The following is an 18904-nucleotide window of genomic DNA, read 5'->3' as shown; positions in this document are numbered from 1 at the left end:
GCCTCGGATTGCGTCCCTGCAGAAGAAACTTGCCGTGGACCGGTCTTCTTTCACCAAAACTGCACGCAGGGCCGTACATATTGGATGCAAGCGAGCTATCACAAATGGTATTGACATTCAACTCGTCGTGTTGGAAATCTGCACGCACACATGTGACCATCCGCCTAAAGGATGCGTGTCAGTACGATGCAAATCGGCGCACACTACTGGCCCAGTTCAAGCACGAGTTGACTTCAGTCTTGAAGTCTTTACTTAACGACACGGATCAAGACGTCGTGCGTTTTGCCATTTATATGGTGCAGAACTTTGCAAAGGACCCCGCGGAATTCAACGAGTGAGTGCACAGATAGGTCGACAAGTCCGAGTTTTTAGGCTAATGCGCTTTTGATCGTGCTTTGCACAGGCTGGCGTTGCCTCACTTGCCACTAGAGAGAATTACGGAACTCTCGAAGTACTCAATGACTCGGAAGCTTGCAAACGAGCTTTACTAGACTGTAGTGAGCTTTGCAAACTACATGTAGTTCTGAAACCTTTCATTGAGATACACTTATCTCCTCTAGCCAAAGAAATCAACAAAGTATTCTGAGTAGCTACAGCGCACCTGGTCTAGAAGAATACAGCTCGACGGGTGCCATTGGAATCTTGTCTGACGGCTGGAGTCGAGCCTTCTTGCTCCTGCATCCGGTGGCTCGCTAAAGCAATGTCTCCACCGGCAACAAGCTGCGTGAACGCCAGTGGGTCGTGGTCCATCGCATCGATGAGGCCCGGGAATTTCGTCAGTACGAGCTCCGTAAGTAATTGCTCAGCGTCACCCAGGCGCTTTTGCACTACATATTGGTGAAGCTGCCTGCTCAGGGTGCCAGGGGGTGAGGCCTTGAGTCCATATGCAGCAGAGAGCGCTGGATCCGGATCGGGATCTGGGTCACGTCCTGTAAGAGTACTTGGACCGCGGGTCTCACGCATATATTTCTGCAGTCGTGCGGCTTCCTGTAGCTCGTCCGCAGAGTAGATGTAGATGCCAGCCTCGAATCCGTTGACTTCTTGCAACAGCGACGCTTGCTCTCGCGCTGAAAGCGTGTTCGTCAGGTCAGCAACAGGTTCAGCTGGTACACAATGAGGCATCGCTGACGCCGACGTGGAGGACAGTCGGTCACCTTCCTGATCTTCGTAGTCTGTAAATGACAGCGAACGCATCTCCAAAGCGCGCTGGGATAAACTAGCTACGTCATGTGGCATGCTTTCTCGTCTACCGTAGTTGGCTGAGGTTCCTGGCGCTGCTTCTGATGGTTGTGGCCGACGACTATCCTCGCTTGAAGTGAGTTGAAACGAAAGTTCTGTAGCGCTCAATTGTGTCGATGGCCTTACATCGTGCAGCGTAGTAAACGCGGAAGGAGGTGCAGATGAAGTCATGGCCGGCAGCGACGACCTAGTATCCCCAACGTGATAATTTCGGCTGTCACTACTGGGACGCTGCCGATCCGCTCCGCGATTCTGCGGAAGATGTTCCTGCTGGTACGACGCCCGTGTAGCGAACGTATTGTTGCGCGGCAAAGAAGGTCGCCGCGTCAACACACCATGAACGATGCCGTAAGCGGACTGAGCACCGAGCACATGAATCCAACCCACGAGGTCCTGTTCGGACTCGGCACCAAAAAAGTATGTCCGCTGGCCGGCGCTTGGAGGGACCACCTTGAAAAAGTGGAGACACTTATTCCGCGCGTTTACTTCGTGGGCTTCACAAATTTCCACTGTCACGCGCCGCAAATTTACCACACCCAGCGGCGTAGCGTCCGAGATTCCATGATAGTACATCATTTTTCCTTCGCGCGCCACAAACCATCGCTTCTTCCAGTTTTTAACGAATCCGCCCTGCTTGTACAGCCACCCTTGCATGGTAGGAGTCGTCTCCTCTGGCCGCCAAGAGGCCTGGGGTTGCACCTTTTTATCGTAGTAAGACTGATGGGATGGCACCGTCATCCGGCGCTGTTGTGGAGCAGACTGTGGGCGAGCCGCTCTCGACTGCTCAGCCTCATCATCGCGGATGCTGCTGCTGCTTCCCGAGTGCAAAACGGATGACGACGACGCCGACTTTGGTGGGAACGGATTTCCATGCGAATCCAACATCTCTACGTGACAGACCACCTGGAAGTTATCCGGGTACCGTTGGTTCCCGGTTGCCTCATCAACCTCAACCTTCGGCAGTCGATACAAATTGCTCTATGAAAATGCAACAAACAATAGAAAACATCAGCACCAACACAACAGCACAAAATAATCTGCAGCCTTACGTTGCTGTGGAAGAAGTCGGTGTTGAACGTGAAGTGGAACATCTTGACCATGTGCTTGCCCAATATGTTGGTCGTGTTGGCGTGGAAGCACCTCACGAGCGTATCTCCCTGCACCTCCGCATTCACCTAGATAACACCCTCCATTAGTGCACTGCATCCAACCCCACCCACACTCCTTCCACGTACCTCAAACACAATCGACCCTTGCGGGTCCGCCATGTACGTCTCGAATTTGGGTCTCTGCCACGAGCTATTATACAGCAAATGTGGCTGATGGTGTTGCGACGGCGCCGGCAAAACTTGCAGAAACGGGGTGCATCCTCCTCTAGGTGGGGCCTCAAAGTCGGGTACGCCATTAAGCACGATACTCCTCAGGAACATCTTCTTGGACGGTCGTAACGGCGGGATTTGCGTGGGCATCCTACCCAGCCGTCGTAGCACCTTGATAAAGTAATAAATATACAGCGCCTGGCTGGGGAAGCGCACGCCTTGGCCTCTGGCGTTCCAGAAGTCGCGGATGCTCGAGTTGGCGAGCTCGCGTAGCTCGCGCTCCTTGCGCAGCTTGAAGACGCTGCCGTAGTAGCCCGTGAGTAGCAAGTAGCACGAGCACACGACGCCCGTGCGGCCTTTTCCAGCTAAACAGTGCACCACGACCACGTGCTTGGGACTCTTGGCCACCCACTCGATCATGTCGTTCATAATGTCCAGCAGCAGTTGCAGCGGCGGCGGGTGATGGTCCGGGAAGCCGCACTCGCTCACACGGCCCTCGAACTTGCTGTAGTCGTACGCGCGCTCGCTCAGGTTGTACACGCGGTAGGCGTCCGGGTGGCGCGAGTTGAGGAACGCCGCCACCTCGTTGATGTCGTTGCGGTACGTCTTCTCCACGCCCGAGGCCGGGTAGCCCATGGCGAGCAGTTTGGGCGTGATGTACGTCAGGTCCAGGTCGAAGCCGTCCTGCATGAAGCGCACGCGCGAGCCCGACACGGCGGCGCGCAACGCCTTCATGGCTATAGGGAATTTAGTGAGGAGGTGAACGCGACTCGCCAAATGGCCGTTTGAACCTATTGGGGAGGTTTGGCATGATAAAAGAACGACGAAAAGTTTGTGTACCATCATGTTGGTACAGTTGTGTCACATGTTGCTTTGCGGATTTTGGGAATTTGAGACAGGAAAAACACCGGGTTAATCAAGAAGAGCGTCCATCGCTACGTGGCGGAGGACGGAGTGCATTTTCCCGCTAGCATGCCTCTGGTCAGTGGAGGTGCATTGGCTGGTGTTGCGGAGGACCATCGTGTGGGATGTTGGGCGGTAAAAATCCACTGCGACAATGCTATGCTGGCGCCAGCCTGTCGGTGGCGTTGCTGTCTGATCTTGCGGTCTCCGCAACATGGCTGTCGAGTGACTTGGAAGTCGTCGGGCCAACACGCCTACGAACGTGGGTGCAGTGTACCGTTGATGCATTTACGGCCTTGAACACTTCGACTAACGTTGGTCACGGCAACCTACAATTATAGGTCCAACTAGATTTCATTCTATGTAGATCAACCTAGATAGATCTGAACAGTACCAATACCATCATTCCGACCAAAGTCATGCTGGTGATGGCGACGTCTTCCTCCGAGGGCAGCGACGCGTCTCTGCGAGCGCCCACGAGTCTACGCGGCCTACTATCCTATCAATTGAATACTAAACCTCATGCGCACGCTCCAAACGCAGCAATTCCGGCCTCTAAAGACCGCCTACGCCCTCCAGCAGCGCGTCAACAGTGCTCCACCTTGATACAGTCGATCTACCAGCCACTTACTGCGTGTTCCGCCCCGTTCCCGCGCTTCCCGGCCTCCAGATACGCGTTTCTACGTGCCTATGAGTCACCAATGCACTCGCGAGCGCTGCCGCGTCAGCACTCGGTGGTTGCAATCGACCTGGAAGCCCCCCGGCTCAAGCACCAGGTGCTACTCACGAGCTTCTCCAAGGCGTCAGTGACGGACTGGTAAAGGACCTTTGCAGTACTCTAGAGGGTGCTATTGATGGCGGACTTAATGTGTATTATGGTGTATGATTTACAGGCAATTGGAGCACGTGGGGCGTGTGGGGGCGACGCTGCAGAGACAACCAGCGGTGTTTCAGAGGCTGCTGCAGATCTGGGAGGCAGGAGGCAGCTGGGTGCTGGTACAGGAGCTCCGACAGGAGTGGGCACCATTGAGAGAAAGCTTTGCTGATGTGACGCAGTTTTCAGAAGAGAAGCTGCGCCGTGTGGTGTTCCAAGTCGCAGCTTTGGTCTACTTCTTGCATAGACACGGACTGAGCTTGGCTGGCGAGCTGGTGCACTACGACTTGGTGGTTAGTATTGCTCCGAAGACTATGCTGGAGAGAAAAACTGGTATCGACGGATATGCGCGTGCTTACGATTTGGTGTAGATGGCAGGTGATCAAGCTACGTTTTTGCTGCACCTGGACTTGATTTTGAGTGGGTGCATTCTTGTACCTGCAACCGAAAAGCATCGAGCGGCAGATATGTACGTGTGCGTGTTTGGAGGTGGGGTGTCTATACTTGTGACTCACAGTTAATGGTTTGCAATTGCGACTTAGTGCGGCGATTGGCATGCTCATGTTTCAGATCGCTATGATGCCGCGCTCGCCAAGCAAAGAAGTCGACATTCGCTATGTGGAAGGCTCCATTGAAGATCAATTGGACCACCTTTCATCTGCATGCCGGGATCTGTTCGTGGATTGTTTGAGTAAGTTTGTCGTCCAGCGTTTCAAGTGCTTGGGTTTATCGCTGACAGCCTAATCTTTACTCTCCTGTACCTGTATTATTCTACCATAGCCGCAAAACTGACTGCTGAACAATTGCTGGCGCGTAAATGGCTGCGTCAAGTGGACTTTCTCCACAATACGCACAAGTTGGACGGAGTATTGACCTCCCCGGAGTCTCGGAATGCATTACTCAAGTCCTTGTTGTGGAAGCTGGCGGCATTATGCATGATGGACTGGCTCAGACGCATTCCTGATGTGCCTGAAGCAAAGCACGCAGAAGAAGAGGAAGAGGCAGAGAGCTCACGTCAACGCAACCGGGTACGATTATTTGCGAACAATTTATCGTAGTTCGTAGATATCTAACTTGTGTTTGGGCCATACTAACAGAAGCCAACACGTCGAATATACACCCGATCGAGGTTGTACGTTCCGAACGGTATGCTTCGGAGAGGGCCACTGCCCGTCCCTGTGCCAGCAGGACATTCGCTTCTTCCACAAGACGGCGACAACAACAGAGAGCAGCGTCGGCATTTGTACACTCTCCCTCCAGAAAACAGTGTACACGATGATAGAGACTCGGAGAGATGGAGAACTTACGACGACTTCAACTACGATTTTCCAAGCTTTTACAGCAGCCCCGATGGTGTGCTGTATGATAATTTTGAAGGTGACAATGACGCTGGGATATCGGAGGAAGACAGTGAGGGTGAGTTTATGTCTCTGCCGACTGAAGAGAGGCGGTCATCGCTGTCGAATTTCCTCGATGGCGACGGTGTCCGAAATCTCCAAAGAGAAGTCGTTCGTTCGCTGCAACATGAACCAGCAGACAACCTGCATGAGGATGTGAGCCACACACAGATGGCCTACGAGGGTATATTCAAGCAACGAAGAAGCTCAACGATAACCAGTGCGGGAAGTGCACACGGGGTATTTGGCTATGACAGACACGCCTCGCACGATGCAGTGCACTTCAGTGCCTTCGGACCAGCTCAAATCATGTTGTGTGATTGCTTCCGTATCGATATTTGGGCGTATTTGAAGCAGCAACGGGAGTCAATGCTGGAGGTGGCACTTGAGCACAATGAAGTCGAGAGCGGGCAGCGCGTGCAACCATTTCATATCCAGCGCGGCACGCTAGTTACCATTTCAATTGAGCCCAGCGAGCGCTTTGGCATCAAGGGTGAGGGCTGCAAGTCGTTCCGGTGGCATGGTGATATCACTGGTGTGTCTTTTGATCTCTTTCGGATTACGACACGATCCGTTTACGAAGAAGATGAGGCTGATGAACTTTGCATTGCCAAGATCGTGGCTGGGACGAGAGTGTCGGTGCTATATATCCGACTCCATGCGGTCACAACACACACTTACTCCGCTGCAGCGGCAGGTATGACAAGCTCCTCCGATCTTGCTCTTTTGGACGCGCACATGGAGCATGTGGCGCCAAACGTTCGAGACATCCCAAAGGAAGACTTGGAGCTTATCCGGCCGATTGGTCACGGTGCATTCGGTGACGCGGTGCTTGCACGTTGGAAAAGCACGTCACAGGATGTAGTCGTCAAAACAATGAACCAAGACGCGTATCGCGCTTCTGATGCGCTCGCGGAGTTTCACCATGAAGCCGCCGTGATGAATTTACTGGGTAAACACCCACACGTCGTCGAGTTGATAGGTGTAAGCAACTCAGGGCCAGACAAGGACACGACCGACTCACGAAATCTCTCTCTGGTGACTGAGTATCTGCCTAATGGCAGCGTGGAAAATGTCTTGGGAATAAGTGCGAACCCCGAAGCGCCTGCAAGTTCCTGTGTCAGCTTGTTTTCACGCACTATCATGGCACGGGACGCTGCTCATGGCCTGGCGAACATCCATCAGGGCAACTTCCTCCACCGCGACATTGCAGCTCGAAACTGTTTGGTGGACTCTCAGTTCCGCGTGAAAGTGTGCGATTTTGGGTTGTCTCGGCGTCTGCGCAGCCCCAGTGCGGGGTTTCTGGGCAGCTTTCTGTTCGACGATGACCGACACGGCTTCGGTCCTCTTAAGTGGATGGCACCTGAGTCCATTACGCCGCCTCATCTCTTCTCCACGTACTCAGACTCGTACATGTTCGGTGTGCTGCTGTACGAGATTTTCAGCGGTCAACCTCCGTTTCCAAACTTGTCGTCACAAGATGCAGCAGCGCTGATTCTAGAAGGTCACCACGTCCCTATTCCATCCTCGCTGCCGACTGCGCACCGCCAACTCATGGAGCAGTGCTTCGACGTGCATCCGCTGCGACGTCCATCCATGGACCAGATTTACACAACGCTGGACGAGTGGGTGCTGCAGGACACCAAGACTGCGGTGACCACGTCATGATGACGGCATGTTGAAGTGGCGCACATTAGATCGCGCGCGTGAATGGTCGCACCCTTTGGCGTTGGGCGGATCTTTTTGCAGGTGGATCTCCCAGTAGCGCTTTCACTTTCAAGGCAACAGAGACACAGGTAGCAGCGCAGAACAGATGAAGACGTCGTGGACTGCGCTTCTCGCGACGCTGGTGGTACTCACCACAGCGGTAATGGACCCCGTGGCAGCTTCGTGCAAGTCTGCGTGCCAGTCGCAGCTCGTGCACTTCCGTGAAGAGGCGTGCCAGAAGTGGCGTGAACAGCTTCCGCGCCCGGACCTGTTCAACCACTGCGGACAAGGGTTCAACAGGGGCAAGTCTGCAGGATGTGAGGGCTTTTGCAAGGAGTCACCAGACCTGGGAGTCATGAAGTCGCTTCGTCTGGATGCCTGCAGCTCACTGAAGGGGGTCCCGCCGCAGGAGCGCCAACAGGCTTGCCAGGCAGGCTTTTCTGAAGCGCTGGATCTGGCAAAGGACGCAGCCATCCCTGAAGCCGACCACGAGCCAGTGCAAGCCACTAGCAGCCAAGCGGACCAAGGTAGCCAGGCCAACCAAGGCAGCCAAGAAACTGGAACCGCGGCGGCTGGCGAGCCCAAAAAGGTCCGAGTCAAGAAGGTCATCGAACCAGAACGCAGGGTATGCCACGTTGTATTCACACCTTGCTCTCCATCCTTTCCAAAACAACGTGCTCATTGCTCTCTGTGGTGTAGAACCTGCTGGACGATGCCCGCAGAGAGGCGGAGGCTGCCTTCTCGAATCCAGAGGTACCCAAGGTGGAGCTGTAAGTGTCGCCGCAGTCAATCTCAAGGCAACCCAGTACCACCAATGCCTGCTTCACTTTCATAATCCGAGCAAGGAAATAGCCACCAGCTCTCCTCTTTCTTAATTGGTATTTGTACAAGTTGATGGCGGTCACAACATATTCCTACAGAAAGACTAACACTTAGAAGTCGAGTGCATACGTCTCGCAATGCTGAAGCGAGCCCAGGACGCCCGTCGTGACGCCCAAGAAGTGCAGTCGGCGACGCATCAAGGCACCAGGGAACGAGTCTGGCAGCGGTGTGGAGCCCAAACCAATCATACACTCGATCGTGAACTGCTGACGAGAAGGTTTGGTCGGTGTGCGCTTCTGTCGTGGCACCATGTGCGTCGGGAATGTGTTGTACAGATTCTGCCGACGGGCCGTGGCCACCCCGTCAACGCCTGAAGGGTACGGGTCCACCAGCGCCTTGCCGTTCACGTACAGCATCTCCGGGTTGTTGTCGTTGACGGGCATATACTGGAGGATGCTGCCGCAAAGTGTATCCGGGTGCTCTTGCATGTCCTTATTGGGCGACGACGACACCACACTGACGCCCCAGGGTGAGAAGAAGTACGGCACGTGAGCCATCTCCATAGTGAGCCAGAAGGTCTCCTTGTCACCGAAGGAGAACTGATACCGGAATCTCTCTTCCGTGATGAACCAGAGCATGACGTCCATCGCAGCTTGGCCGACGCGTTCCTTGTCGATCAGCACGAGTGACGAGTCCATCTCGTGGCAAGTGTTGTTGTTGTACGCAAACGACTTCAACGCGTTGTCCGACGGCTTGGGTTCGCCTGTAATGTTGAATCGCTTGTAGTCAAAGTTGGCAATCAGCTTGTCCATGTACTGCATATTGCCGTCCATGCCGCTCATGAACTTCCTGCAGTTCTTGACCACGCGGTCGTAAAAGAAGGTCGTGCCTGTGATCGTGTACCCCTCCAAATCGCGCAAGACGGCGGGATTTTTCACGAAAATATCGTCCACATCGACCAGCATCACATGGCGCACGTCGGTATGGTACATTGCGAGGGGCTTGATCCACCAGCTCCGGAATTGACTCGCCATGTTGTCGTTCAGCACACCGCGCTCGACAAGGTCTGAGCAGACGTCGACGAGCTCCAGTCGGTCGTCCGCGCCGAGCAGCGTCTCCTGGGACGAGTTGGACAGCTCCTGCTGGCCGCAATGGTACACCTGGATGAGCTCCCGGTTACCGAGACAACGGAGCTCTCGGACGAGGGACAGACCCAATGGCAACACGCCGTCGTGCATGCACGTGACGACGCCGCGGTCGCGACCCACGGTCTCATCGAAGCCGTCGCTGCGGTGATACCATTGCGAGTCCGGGTGTGACACATTGACCGAAACGTCGGCTGCGAGGAACGTGGCCGAGCTGCTGAGCGACGCGACGCTGTTGCCGCTGCCGAAGTCGACGCCTCCAGCACCGATGACCACCGTCATCCCCACCATAGTCGTCAAAGCGGCCAGCACCAGCATGGGCATACAGGCCAAGAGCTTGCGGGGAGGTGACGTGATGGACGTCCGTGAACCTGTGAGAAGGCGAGCGGCCTCGACGTCTGAAGGTGGCTGCGCATCGGGCATCTTGGCTATGAACTGACCCTGTCGTTGGCTTTTTCGCGACTGGTACTCTCTCAGCCAGAGGCGCGGGATATGCGCGGATCGGCCGGTCGTCTGTTGGTGCTTCGAGCAAAGCGACGCCGTCCATGCACACGGATGAAGCTTCAGACGGGAATGAGGACACAAAGCACATGGTCAGCTCAGCTTTATCTGCCCATGAGACCAGCCGCGCGCGATAGACTGCCACACGTTAGGGGTACAAATCATCCTGTGCTAACTGATCCCTCTCGAAGATACTAAATGATAATGAGAATATGTCCTTGTTATGCAGTCAATTCATACAAACAGCAAGTGACGCCTCTCCGTTATTGCAATATTTGATATGAACTTGGTCTTCGGTTCCCATCCAGTTTAACAGGTTAATCTGTACATGTAGTATCTGTCGCCGACAAAATTGACGCAGCTTGCCTTATACGAACACCTTGCCCTCTTCGGCTCTGTGACTCAAAGTGATCGGCGATATGAAGCTAACTTCGGTACGAAAGGTTATCTTAAGAAAGGTAAGGTGAGGTAATCTTCAAGGTATAGTGAATATAGTATAAACGTACTGAAATGATGAGTTCGAATGCTACAAGCAATGCGTAGACGACATCGAACTACTTTGCGTGAAGAATGCCTTCCATGTTTGGAAACACGGTACCCAGAGCCCCACTAAACTGTTGAAGCACTGGGAGACGGTCTCCTACTATGATAGCAGCCACCCCGCCTCGAACGCGAACGTATTCAGCACAGCGAAGGTCCGAAGCCCCTCTAAGATAGCTGAGTTTCGTCACGTCTTGTGTTGTATTGTTAACGCAAAGCTTACGGTGCTTCGAAACGCTTTGTTGGTTTTCTTTCGCTTCTCATTTGCCTTGACTTCCCGACCAAACTTGATGCAGAACCGGCAAGCTACCGAAGTGACTCTGTATTTCGCTCGGCGATCTCTAGACCATGCAAGGTGTCGTGCCTTGGCTAAAATGGCGTCTGTAAACAGTGTGCATCTCGGCGAAGGCGCAAGTGGTTGTCGACGCTGTGGTAAGCAACGGAAAAGAGTTGCTAAGTGTAGAATTTGGGGAATGTCATTCCAAGATAGGTTAGATGCGGGAATTCGGCTCAAATTCCCTCATTTAATGAGGCTTGGTGATCGCTGCCTTGTTGCGCTGCAAAAGATGGGGAAGTCGTCATTGAAATTTATCCTCAGGATGAGCAAATTACTGGTGCTTGAAATGGTCATCACATTTTAAACCTGCTTAGAAAAGGGATCTCGACGTGGACACGTATACGTACATGCAATGCGCATGCATGATGCAGGGAACTGCTTGGATGCAAAGCAGCGGGTGCCTGTAAAAACCAGCGTACAGTAATCGAAAACGTTTGCCGCGTTAGTAAAATGATACTTCAGGATGATCGAAAGATGTTTGAGAATTCACTCTCGTACTCGGCCTACGGAAGCTACTACATCATGCTGTGTCCACGACCTTCGCCACAATACATGTATACGATTGGCGAGCTTTCCAGCCAAACGAACGGCTTGCTCTCCCATAGTTACAATTGATCCATGCACAAGCAATCTCAACAAGTACTTAAGTAATTGCCAAATACAATTTGCGATTTCTTGTTTACAGACGGTGGGGAACGACGTGTTGGGACGCGCAAATTATACTTCAAGTAGCCGGCGCTGCTCGTATGTCTCACAGTGCTGCAGCGAGCCCAGCACGCCCGTGGTTACACCCAAGTAGAACAATCGTCGTCGCAGCAAATGACCCGCAAATTCATGCGGTAGCGGAACTCCTCCCAGCCCAATGAGGCACTCGCTGTAGAATTTGATCTCCGCATGAAGCGACTTGTTGAGCTCCTGACGCTCCTGGCGAGGCGTCATGTGTGTCGGGAACGCGTTGAACATGTTGTTGGAGCGCATTTTGGCTGCATTCTCGACTCCTTCCGGGTATGGATCTAGCAGAGCTTTGCCGTTCACGTAGAGCATCTGAGCCTCGGGGCCGCTGTCTGGTAAATACTGCAAGATGCTACCGCAGAGCGAGTCCGGGTGCTTCTCAATATCCTTATTAGGTGTCGAAGACACCACGCTGACACCCCACGGCGAGAACGAATACGGCACATGAGCCATCTCGAAAGACAGCCAGAACGTCTCCTTGTCTCCAAAAGAGTAGGCGTAACGAAAGCGTTCCTTGGTGATGAACCACAACATAATGTCCATGACTGTTTGTCCAGCACGCTCCTTATCAATGAGCACCAGCGACGAATCCATCTCGTGGCATGTTTTACCGGAATACGCGAACGACTCCAACACGTGCTCGGACGGGTTCTCGCCTCCGGTCACATTGAATCGGTCGTAATCGAACGCGGAAAAGAGTTTCGGCAAGTACTTCCCAGCGCCATCAATACCGTTGACAAACTCCTTACAGTGATCATGAACCCGGTCGTAGAAGAACGTCGTGCCAGTCGCGCTGTAGCCCTCCAGGTGGCGTAAAGTCGCAGGGTCTTTGATAATGATATCGTCGACGTCCATGAGCATGACGTGACGCACGTCGGTATGGTACACAGCCAGCGGTTTGATCCACCAATTCCTGAACTTGCCGGCCATGGCTTCAGTGATCACGTTACGGCTCGCAAGATCCGAGCACACGTCCACGAGCTCCAGCCGGTTGTCAATGGTGAAGAGCAGATCCCTCGCGTCCTCCGAAAGCTCGTCTGGACCGCAATGGTACACCTGGATGAGCTCCTCATTGCCAAGACACCTCAACTCACGAATGAGTGATACGCCCAAGGCGAGCACGTCCTCGTGCATGCACAGGAGCACCGCTCGGTCGCGGTTGACACCGAGGTCGAACCGCTCGCCACGTTGGTAGAACGACGAGCTGGGGTGGGGCGTGCCGACCACATTCGCATTGCGTCTGAAGACGAACTGTCCGATGGCTCCCTTTCTGCTGGTGTCCACGTAGCCTGCCATGACAGCGATCATGATCATGCCGGACACGACGAGCAGCGGCAGCAGCAGCAGTAAGGGTCTCCGGTACGGCGAAGCAGGCGATGGCGTCGGCCTGGAGCCGGTCAACGGATGCGTCTCAATGTCCACGAGGTCGCCATCGATCTCGGTGGGGCGAGGCGTGTGCGGAACACTTGCCATCGGGCGGAAGCAGAATGGAGGCGATGGCGCCGAGTCCCCCGCGCTCTGCCACAACCATACGATGGTCAGAGCCAGGCACCACTTGTGCCGCGCAAGTACGTCAGCGCCCAAGGAACAGGTTGAAGATGTCAGAACTCTTGCACTGGACTCTATTAGCACACAGACTATTTACGTGGACTAGCTGGACGATCGACGTTAAACCTCCAGCAAACGACGCACCTCGAAAGTCTCGCAGTGCTGCAAGGAGCCGAGGACGCCGGTCATAATTCCCAGGTAATGGAGCCGGCGACGGAGCAGCATTCCTGCAAACGTGTCGGGCAGTGGCGTGGCGCCAAGTCCGATGAGGCACTCGGTGTACATTTTCCCGTGGCCTGCCCTATCAAGTTCCGTCCGAGGCTGGCGCGGTGTCATGTGGGTCGGGAACGTGTTGAACATGTTGTTCCACTGGGCCTTGGGCACGTAGTCGATGCCCTGGGGGTACGGATCGAGCAGCGCCTTGCCGTTCACGTACAGCATCTCGGCGTCGCTCGCATCGCTAGGCACGTACTGCAGAATACTGCCACACAGCGAGTCCGGGTGCTTCTTCATATCCTTGTTGGGCGTCGAGGACACCACGCTCACGCCCCACGGCGAGAAGAAGTAGGGCTTGTGGGCCAGCTCAAACGAGAGCCAGAATGTCTCCTTATCTCCCCAGGAATAAGTGAAGCGGAAGCGCTCCTTGGTGATGAACCACAGCATGACGTCCAACACGGTTTGCCCAGTGCGCTTCTTGTCAATAAGCACGAGCGATGAATCCATCTCGTGGCAAGTCTTGCCTCGGTACGCAAAAGACTCGAGCACGTGCGGGGACGGATCAAACCCTTGCGTGATGTTAAATTTCTCGTAGTCGAAGGTCTCAAACAGCTTCGGCAGGTACTTCCTGCCTTTGTCATTTCCGTTCACGAACTCCTTGCAGTTGGCAAACACACGGTCGTAGAAGAATGTTGTGCCCGTCTCCTTGTAGCCGTCAAGGTCACGCAGAGCAGCGGGATCCTTCACAATAATATCGTCCACATCCATGAGCATCACGTGGCGCACGTCGGTATGGTACATCGCAAGCGGTTTGATCCACCAGCTCTTGAATTTACCCACCAACTCGTTCGTGATCACCCTCTGCTCCGCAAGGTCCGAGCACGCGTCCACAAGCTCAATTCGGTTGTCCGACGAGAACAGCATATCCTTCGACTGCGCCGACAGTTCGTCCGGCCCGCAGTGATACACCTGCACGAGCTCTTCATTGCCCAGACACCTCAGCTCCCGAATGAGCGACAATCCCATTGCCAACACTCCGTTGTGCATGCAGATCATGACGCTGCGGTCGCGCATTACGCTCCTGTCGAAGCGTTCGCCGCGTTGGTAGTAGGGCGACTGAGGGTGGGGAAACACGATGTCCCCGTCCTCGGGTGCTCCTCCGGCCGTAGCGTTGCCACCGCCCATGAAATTGGACAGTAAACTGTGGGTGCCGGACCCAAAGGTGCCGAAGCTATTGTCGGCGCTGCCGTCCGCGTTGCCGTCGCTGAGATATCCCGTCCCCAATGCGACCGCCGTCATGCCGACCACCACGAGCAGCGGCAGCACAACCAGCAGCTTGCGATGGCTGCGAGGAGGCGACGCGACGACTTTGCTGCCGTTGAGAGGAAGCGAGGCCTCCATGTCGGCGTCCAGCAATACTTCGTCGTCCATCGGTTCGGACATGGTGCACCTGGATACAGAAAATGTTGTGGACTGACGTCGAGCGGAGACTGGCGGCAGAGTCAAATCGCATTCGAGCAAAAGAGTGGGTATCTGACAGCATTTTGGGACACGAGAATTGATATTGGATGAGTGTAGCCACCTGTTAGCTGGTCGACACAGTAGTAAATTCATTTAAAAATGATGTGAAAGTCGATACCCTGAGATAGCCGATGATACATGTGGAGCGATAGGCAGGGAGCGGCACATTTTCTTTTTTTGTGTGTGTGGACAGAGTCGGGATGCATGTTCCAAAAATTTCAAAAATGACCGGTACTTGGACAGCAACCCGCAACTTTCTCGTAGAAGTATCTATCGTCCTGGGCCATACTGGATGCTGTCGGAGAAACACCACGCCCAGCAGACTGCAGACACCTCGGCTATCATAATAGCGTGTCTGTCATGTCGTGCCGGCTCACATTCCGGTTCTGCACATCCTGCCCAGCATGGATGAGTCGGAATTTGTGGCTCGCAGTGCATTTCAGTGCGCGAAATAATGGTCTTTGATCTGCAGATTGAGGTGAGCAGTCAGCGGCTGCGATAAATGCAAGCGTCTTGCGTGGAGTTGTAGTGATTCATCTATACATGTATGTAGCTGCCTTTTGCTGCTGCACGACCAACCGCAAAATATCTACCCTTCGACCATGCCCTCGAACGGGAAGCACTGGTCGAGCGCCGAGAGCACGCCCATGCGGATGCCAAAGTAGAACATGCGGCGTCGCAGCAACTGGGGCGCAAACTTCGCCGGCAGCGGCTCCGAACCGAACCCCACGAGGCATTCCATGGCATAGCCGCCTTTCCAGCCCGAACGCGTACGGCCGTTGGGTTTGCGGCGCTGGCGCGGCGTAATGTGCGTCGGATTCGTGTTGAACAGCACGTTGTGTGAGGCCGTACCCAGCTTTTCCATTACCACGGGGAACGGGTTCAGCATCGCCTTGCCGTTCACGTAGAGGAAGTCTGCGGGCTTGTTCAGCTCGGGCATGTACTGCACGATGCTGCCGCACAGTGTGTCGCTGTGCTTCTCCAGATCATCGTAGGTAGACGATGAAATGCCGCCCACGCCCCATGGAGAGAAGTAGTAGTCTTGCTTGGCCAATTCAAAGGCGATCCAGAAGGTCTCCTTGTCGCCGTAGGAAAACTCACGCCGGAAACGCTCCTCCGTAATGAGCCAGAACATGATCGGCATGGCTTGGCCCGAGAGCGCCTTGTTGATTGCAACGAGTGACGAGTCCTGCTCGTGAGAAGACTGGCGGCGGTATGCGTAAGACCTCTTCAGATGATCCGAGGGATGAGCTTCAGGATCAAGTCCGTACTTGGCGTAGTCGAACTCGTTCAGCATGTCCCTGAGGTAAGAAGTGCCGTTAACATTCTGATTGAAGAACTCGCGACTGAAGAGCACGCGGTCGTAGAAGAAGGTCGTGCCAGTGTTCTTGTAGCCCTCCGTATCACGCAGCACCGCTGGGTCGTGCATGAACACGTCGTCGATGTCCAGCAGCAAGACTTCGGTGATATCTGTATGGTACATCGCGAGCGGCTTGATCCACCAGTTGCGGAACTTCTCGGCCACCTCTTGGGTCAACACTTTTCGCTTCACGAGGTCAGAGCACACGTCCACGATCTCCAGTCGGTTGTCGGCGCCGAGCAACAGCGCGCGGTTCTCGTCCGACATCTCTTCGGGGAAGCAGTGGTAGACCTGCACCAGCTCCTGGTTTCCGAGACAGCGGAGCTCCCGCACGAGCGACAACCCCATGGGTACTGCGTCGTTGTGCATGCACATGACAACGCCTTTGTCGCGCTTGACCGTCGTGTCGAACTCGGCGCCCCGCTGGCTCGACGACGGGCTATGGGTCGCCATGCCCGTAGCCTGGCGGTCGTCAGTGATAACTTGCTGCGCCCTCACGTCCAGCTGCTTCGGTGGCGCTTGCCGTACTGACGGGGGCATTATCGAGTACATGACGATGCACACCAGCAAGATGGACACCACGTACGTCCACGTGCGACTCGAGCTGGGAGCTGTAGACGAGCTGGGAGACCGAGTGGGACGACCGGACTCCATTGCATTGACATGGGAGTTGTCGTTGCTGCTGCCGCCACCGCGACTTACCAATGTGCTGGTGTCGTGCATGGTGTCCTACGTTGAGGGAGTGTGCACTTGAGCCGGGAAGAGCTGGAATGGCGGATGCTGGTCTCCTATCCGCTGTAGCATCTGGGACCTAGATCTTTTGTAGGTTATGTATGCATTTCAGTATGCTCGATTTATAGGCCGACAGAACCTAGATATGATACGCATCATGGTTGCCAAAAGACATGGCTACACTTCGAGAATGACACTCAAGAGCGAGACAAATACGCTTTGCATGCATTGAATGGACGTCGACTACACTAACAGGGTGTTCTTACTCACAAAAGGGTGTTTCGTATCAAAGCGTCTACTGACGGGCACGACGAGCATTGCACTTGGTCTCAGTTGTAGTTGTGGACGTGCTCGGCGAGGTGGTGAACGTAGCGTCCACAGAGAACGCAGTTGATGCCGCCGCGTTGGCTGAAGTCTCAGTTAAGCCAGCGTTCGTAGTGATATCGATCGAGGCGCTGCTGGCGTAGGAGGCTGTTGTCTGGCTGGCTGCGCTGGACGCCGTCAAGTACTCGGTTGCCGCGCTACCTGCGACTGAGGTAGCAGTATTGTTCGTCGCGTAACTGGAAGTGAAGGTGGAAGTAGCCTCAGTGATGGAATCATCCGCCTCGCCAGCAACAGAAGTCTCCGTCGCTGAAGAAGCATCGACGGCCTCTTGAGCGTCGCTGGAAGGCGACGAGTAGGTGGTTCCCTGAGCTGTTGTATCGCTGGACGCTGACGTGGTGGTAGTGTATGCCGTACTTGAAGAGGTTGAAGCTTCAGTGGTGGTGCCATTCGAAGTAGCGGTACTGGTAGCTGCAGCAGATCCGCTAGAGGTCGTCGAAGCAATCGTAGACGAAGCCGTCGTAGCTGTCGCCACCGTTGAACCGCTCGACGTTGCCGAAGTGGTGCTGGTATTGGTGGCAGAGGAACTCGAGCCGTCGATGGCGTCCAGATCACCCACACCGAAGTTTGAGCTCGACAGAGACAGCGTCGCCGCCGCGGACGGGTCGTACGCCTTGGCCACAGTCGCAGCGGTCGTCACGGCCGACTCCTCGCTCTGACCGGTCAGCTCAGCATCGCTGTCCACCACCGTGTTCACAATGCAGTCGCGGCCCAGAGCCGACGGGGGCGGTTTTTTTTCATGCTTTCATCGGCTATTTTTTATTGCGTGCATTTTCGGTTTCTTTTTATTCCCCGCCAGCTATTTTCCATGCGGAGGGTGATATTGTATGCCACCGGTGTTATTGTATGCCACCGGCAAAATTGTATGTCAGATTTTAACACAAGATTTTTTTGGAGAGGTGGGTGGAACAACTCCTTTTTTCTAGTGTTTTCTGTTTTATCTTCTTTTTCTGAGTTTTTTGCTTTGAATGAAATGCAGGCATACAAATGTAGACGCGGTAGTGCACACACTACTTACCGATCAGCTTCGAACAATGATGTGCCCCATCCGAAACGAGTAGTTGATCATAGTGGCAAGCTCTTCAGCCTCATATTCTTCCTCTTTCTCAATTTCGTGAAAATCCACATCCCAGTGACGTTTACCACCGCGCAAAAACGGTGGCTTGATTGTTCCGACGAAGTCCCGACTGATTTCAACACCATCGTCACCTGTGTTGGTCCAGGTTCCCAGAACACTCCAGTTGATAACACTCGCGGGCTTATCGACTAATCTCTTGATCAGTGCGGTCATACTATATTGTGACCTCCTGAGACCGTCGCGTTCCAGACACTTAGCTTTCTTTCGAGGACGCCCAGGCGGTCTACGAGTTGGCAAACCCCGGAGCATTGCGCTCAAATCCACTGCGTCCACTAGCTTTAAACAAGCTAGTACGTGTGCGCACAGCCATCCAGATTGGTAAAACGACTTGCAGTCGCATTTGAACTTTTGGCGAATTGTCTTGATTTCATCCACACACCAAGACGGAGAATCCCAGTTATGCTCAAACGACACTCGCTCGAGAATTGTCACGCGGTGGAGAGATAGATATCGAAGCTGAACGTTTTCGATCTTCTCGTGTGCTCTCATAAT

At 54.3% G+C, this 18904-nt stretch overlaps 6 protein-coding genes across 6 annotated transcripts; 2 read left to right on the top strand and 4 right to left on the bottom strand.

The window, feature by feature from the left end:
- Window positions 1-606: 606 nt before the first annotated feature.
- On the bottom strand, window positions 607-3293 carry KRP23_2261 (Phosphatidylinositol 3,4,5-trisphosphate 3-phosphatase and dual-specificity protein phosphatase PTEN; the record flags this gene model as incomplete). Its single annotated transcript, XM_067886974.1, has 3 exons — window positions 607-2217; window positions 2289-2414; window positions 2475-3293. 3 exons carry the CDS (start codon window positions 3291-3293, stop codon window positions 607-609), a joined length of 2556 nt encoding a protein of 851 aa, XP_067749604.1.
- Window positions 3294-3880: 587 nt separating this feature from the next.
- On the top strand, window positions 3881-7400 carry KRP23_2260 (Tyrosine-protein kinase Fer; the record flags this gene model as incomplete). The annotated part of the gene is made up of 6 exons (XM_067886973.1): window positions 3881-4278; window positions 4355-4628; window positions 4707-4804; window positions 4878-5026; window positions 5116-5363; window positions 5433-7400. The coding sequence occupies 6 exons, from the start codon at window positions 3881-3883 to the stop codon at window positions 7398-7400; spliced, it is 3135 nt and encodes a 1044-aa protein (XP_067749603.1).
- A 145-nt stretch (window positions 7401-7545) lies between these two features.
- KRP23_2259 (uncharacterized protein) lies at window positions 7546-8213 on the top strand (the record flags this gene model as incomplete). The annotated part of the gene is made up of 2 exons (XM_067886970.1): window positions 7546-8064; window positions 8139-8213. The coding sequence occupies 2 exons, from the start codon at window positions 7546-7548 to the stop codon at window positions 8211-8213; spliced, it is 594 nt and encodes a 197-aa protein (XP_067749602.1).
- Window positions 8214-8371: 158 nt separating this feature from the next.
- On the bottom strand, window positions 8372-9829 carry KRP23_2258 (uncharacterized protein; the record flags this gene model as incomplete). The annotated part of the gene is made up of 2 exons (XM_067886969.1): window positions 8372-9110; window positions 9504-9829. 2 exons carry the CDS (start codon window positions 9827-9829, stop codon window positions 8372-8374), a joined length of 1065 nt encoding a protein of 354 aa, XP_067749601.1.
- Window positions 9830-11501: 1672 nt separating this feature from the next.
- Window positions 11502-14723, bottom strand: KRP23_2257 (putative alpha-1,3-mannosyltransferase MNT4; the record flags this gene model as incomplete). The annotated part of the gene is made up of 3 exons (XM_067886968.1): window positions 11502-11708; window positions 12663-13034; window positions 13209-14723. 3 exons carry the CDS (start codon window positions 14721-14723, stop codon window positions 11502-11504), a joined length of 2094 nt encoding a protein of 697 aa, XP_067749600.1.
- Window positions 14724-15390: 667 nt separating this feature from the next.
- Window positions 15391-16884, bottom strand: KRP23_2256 (putative alpha-1,3-mannosyltransferase MNT4; the record flags this gene model as incomplete). The annotated part of the gene is made up of 1 exon (XM_067886967.1): window positions 15391-16884. One exon carries the CDS (start codon window positions 16882-16884, stop codon window positions 15391-15393), a length of 1494 nt encoding a protein of 497 aa, XP_067749599.1.
- Window positions 16885-18904: the final 2020 nt, after the last annotated feature.

The sequence above is a fragment of the Phytophthora ramorum genome, assembly GCF_020800215.1.
Source record: "Phytophthora ramorum isolate Pr-102 chromosome Unknown Phyram_PR-102_s0002, whole genome shotgun sequence".
NCBI lineage: Eukaryota > Oomycota > Peronosporomycetes > Peronosporales > Peronosporaceae > Phytophthora > Phytophthora ramorum.
The sequence above is the reverse complement of the archived record's forward strand: the minus strand, read 5'-3'. Positions and strand labels throughout refer to the sequence as shown.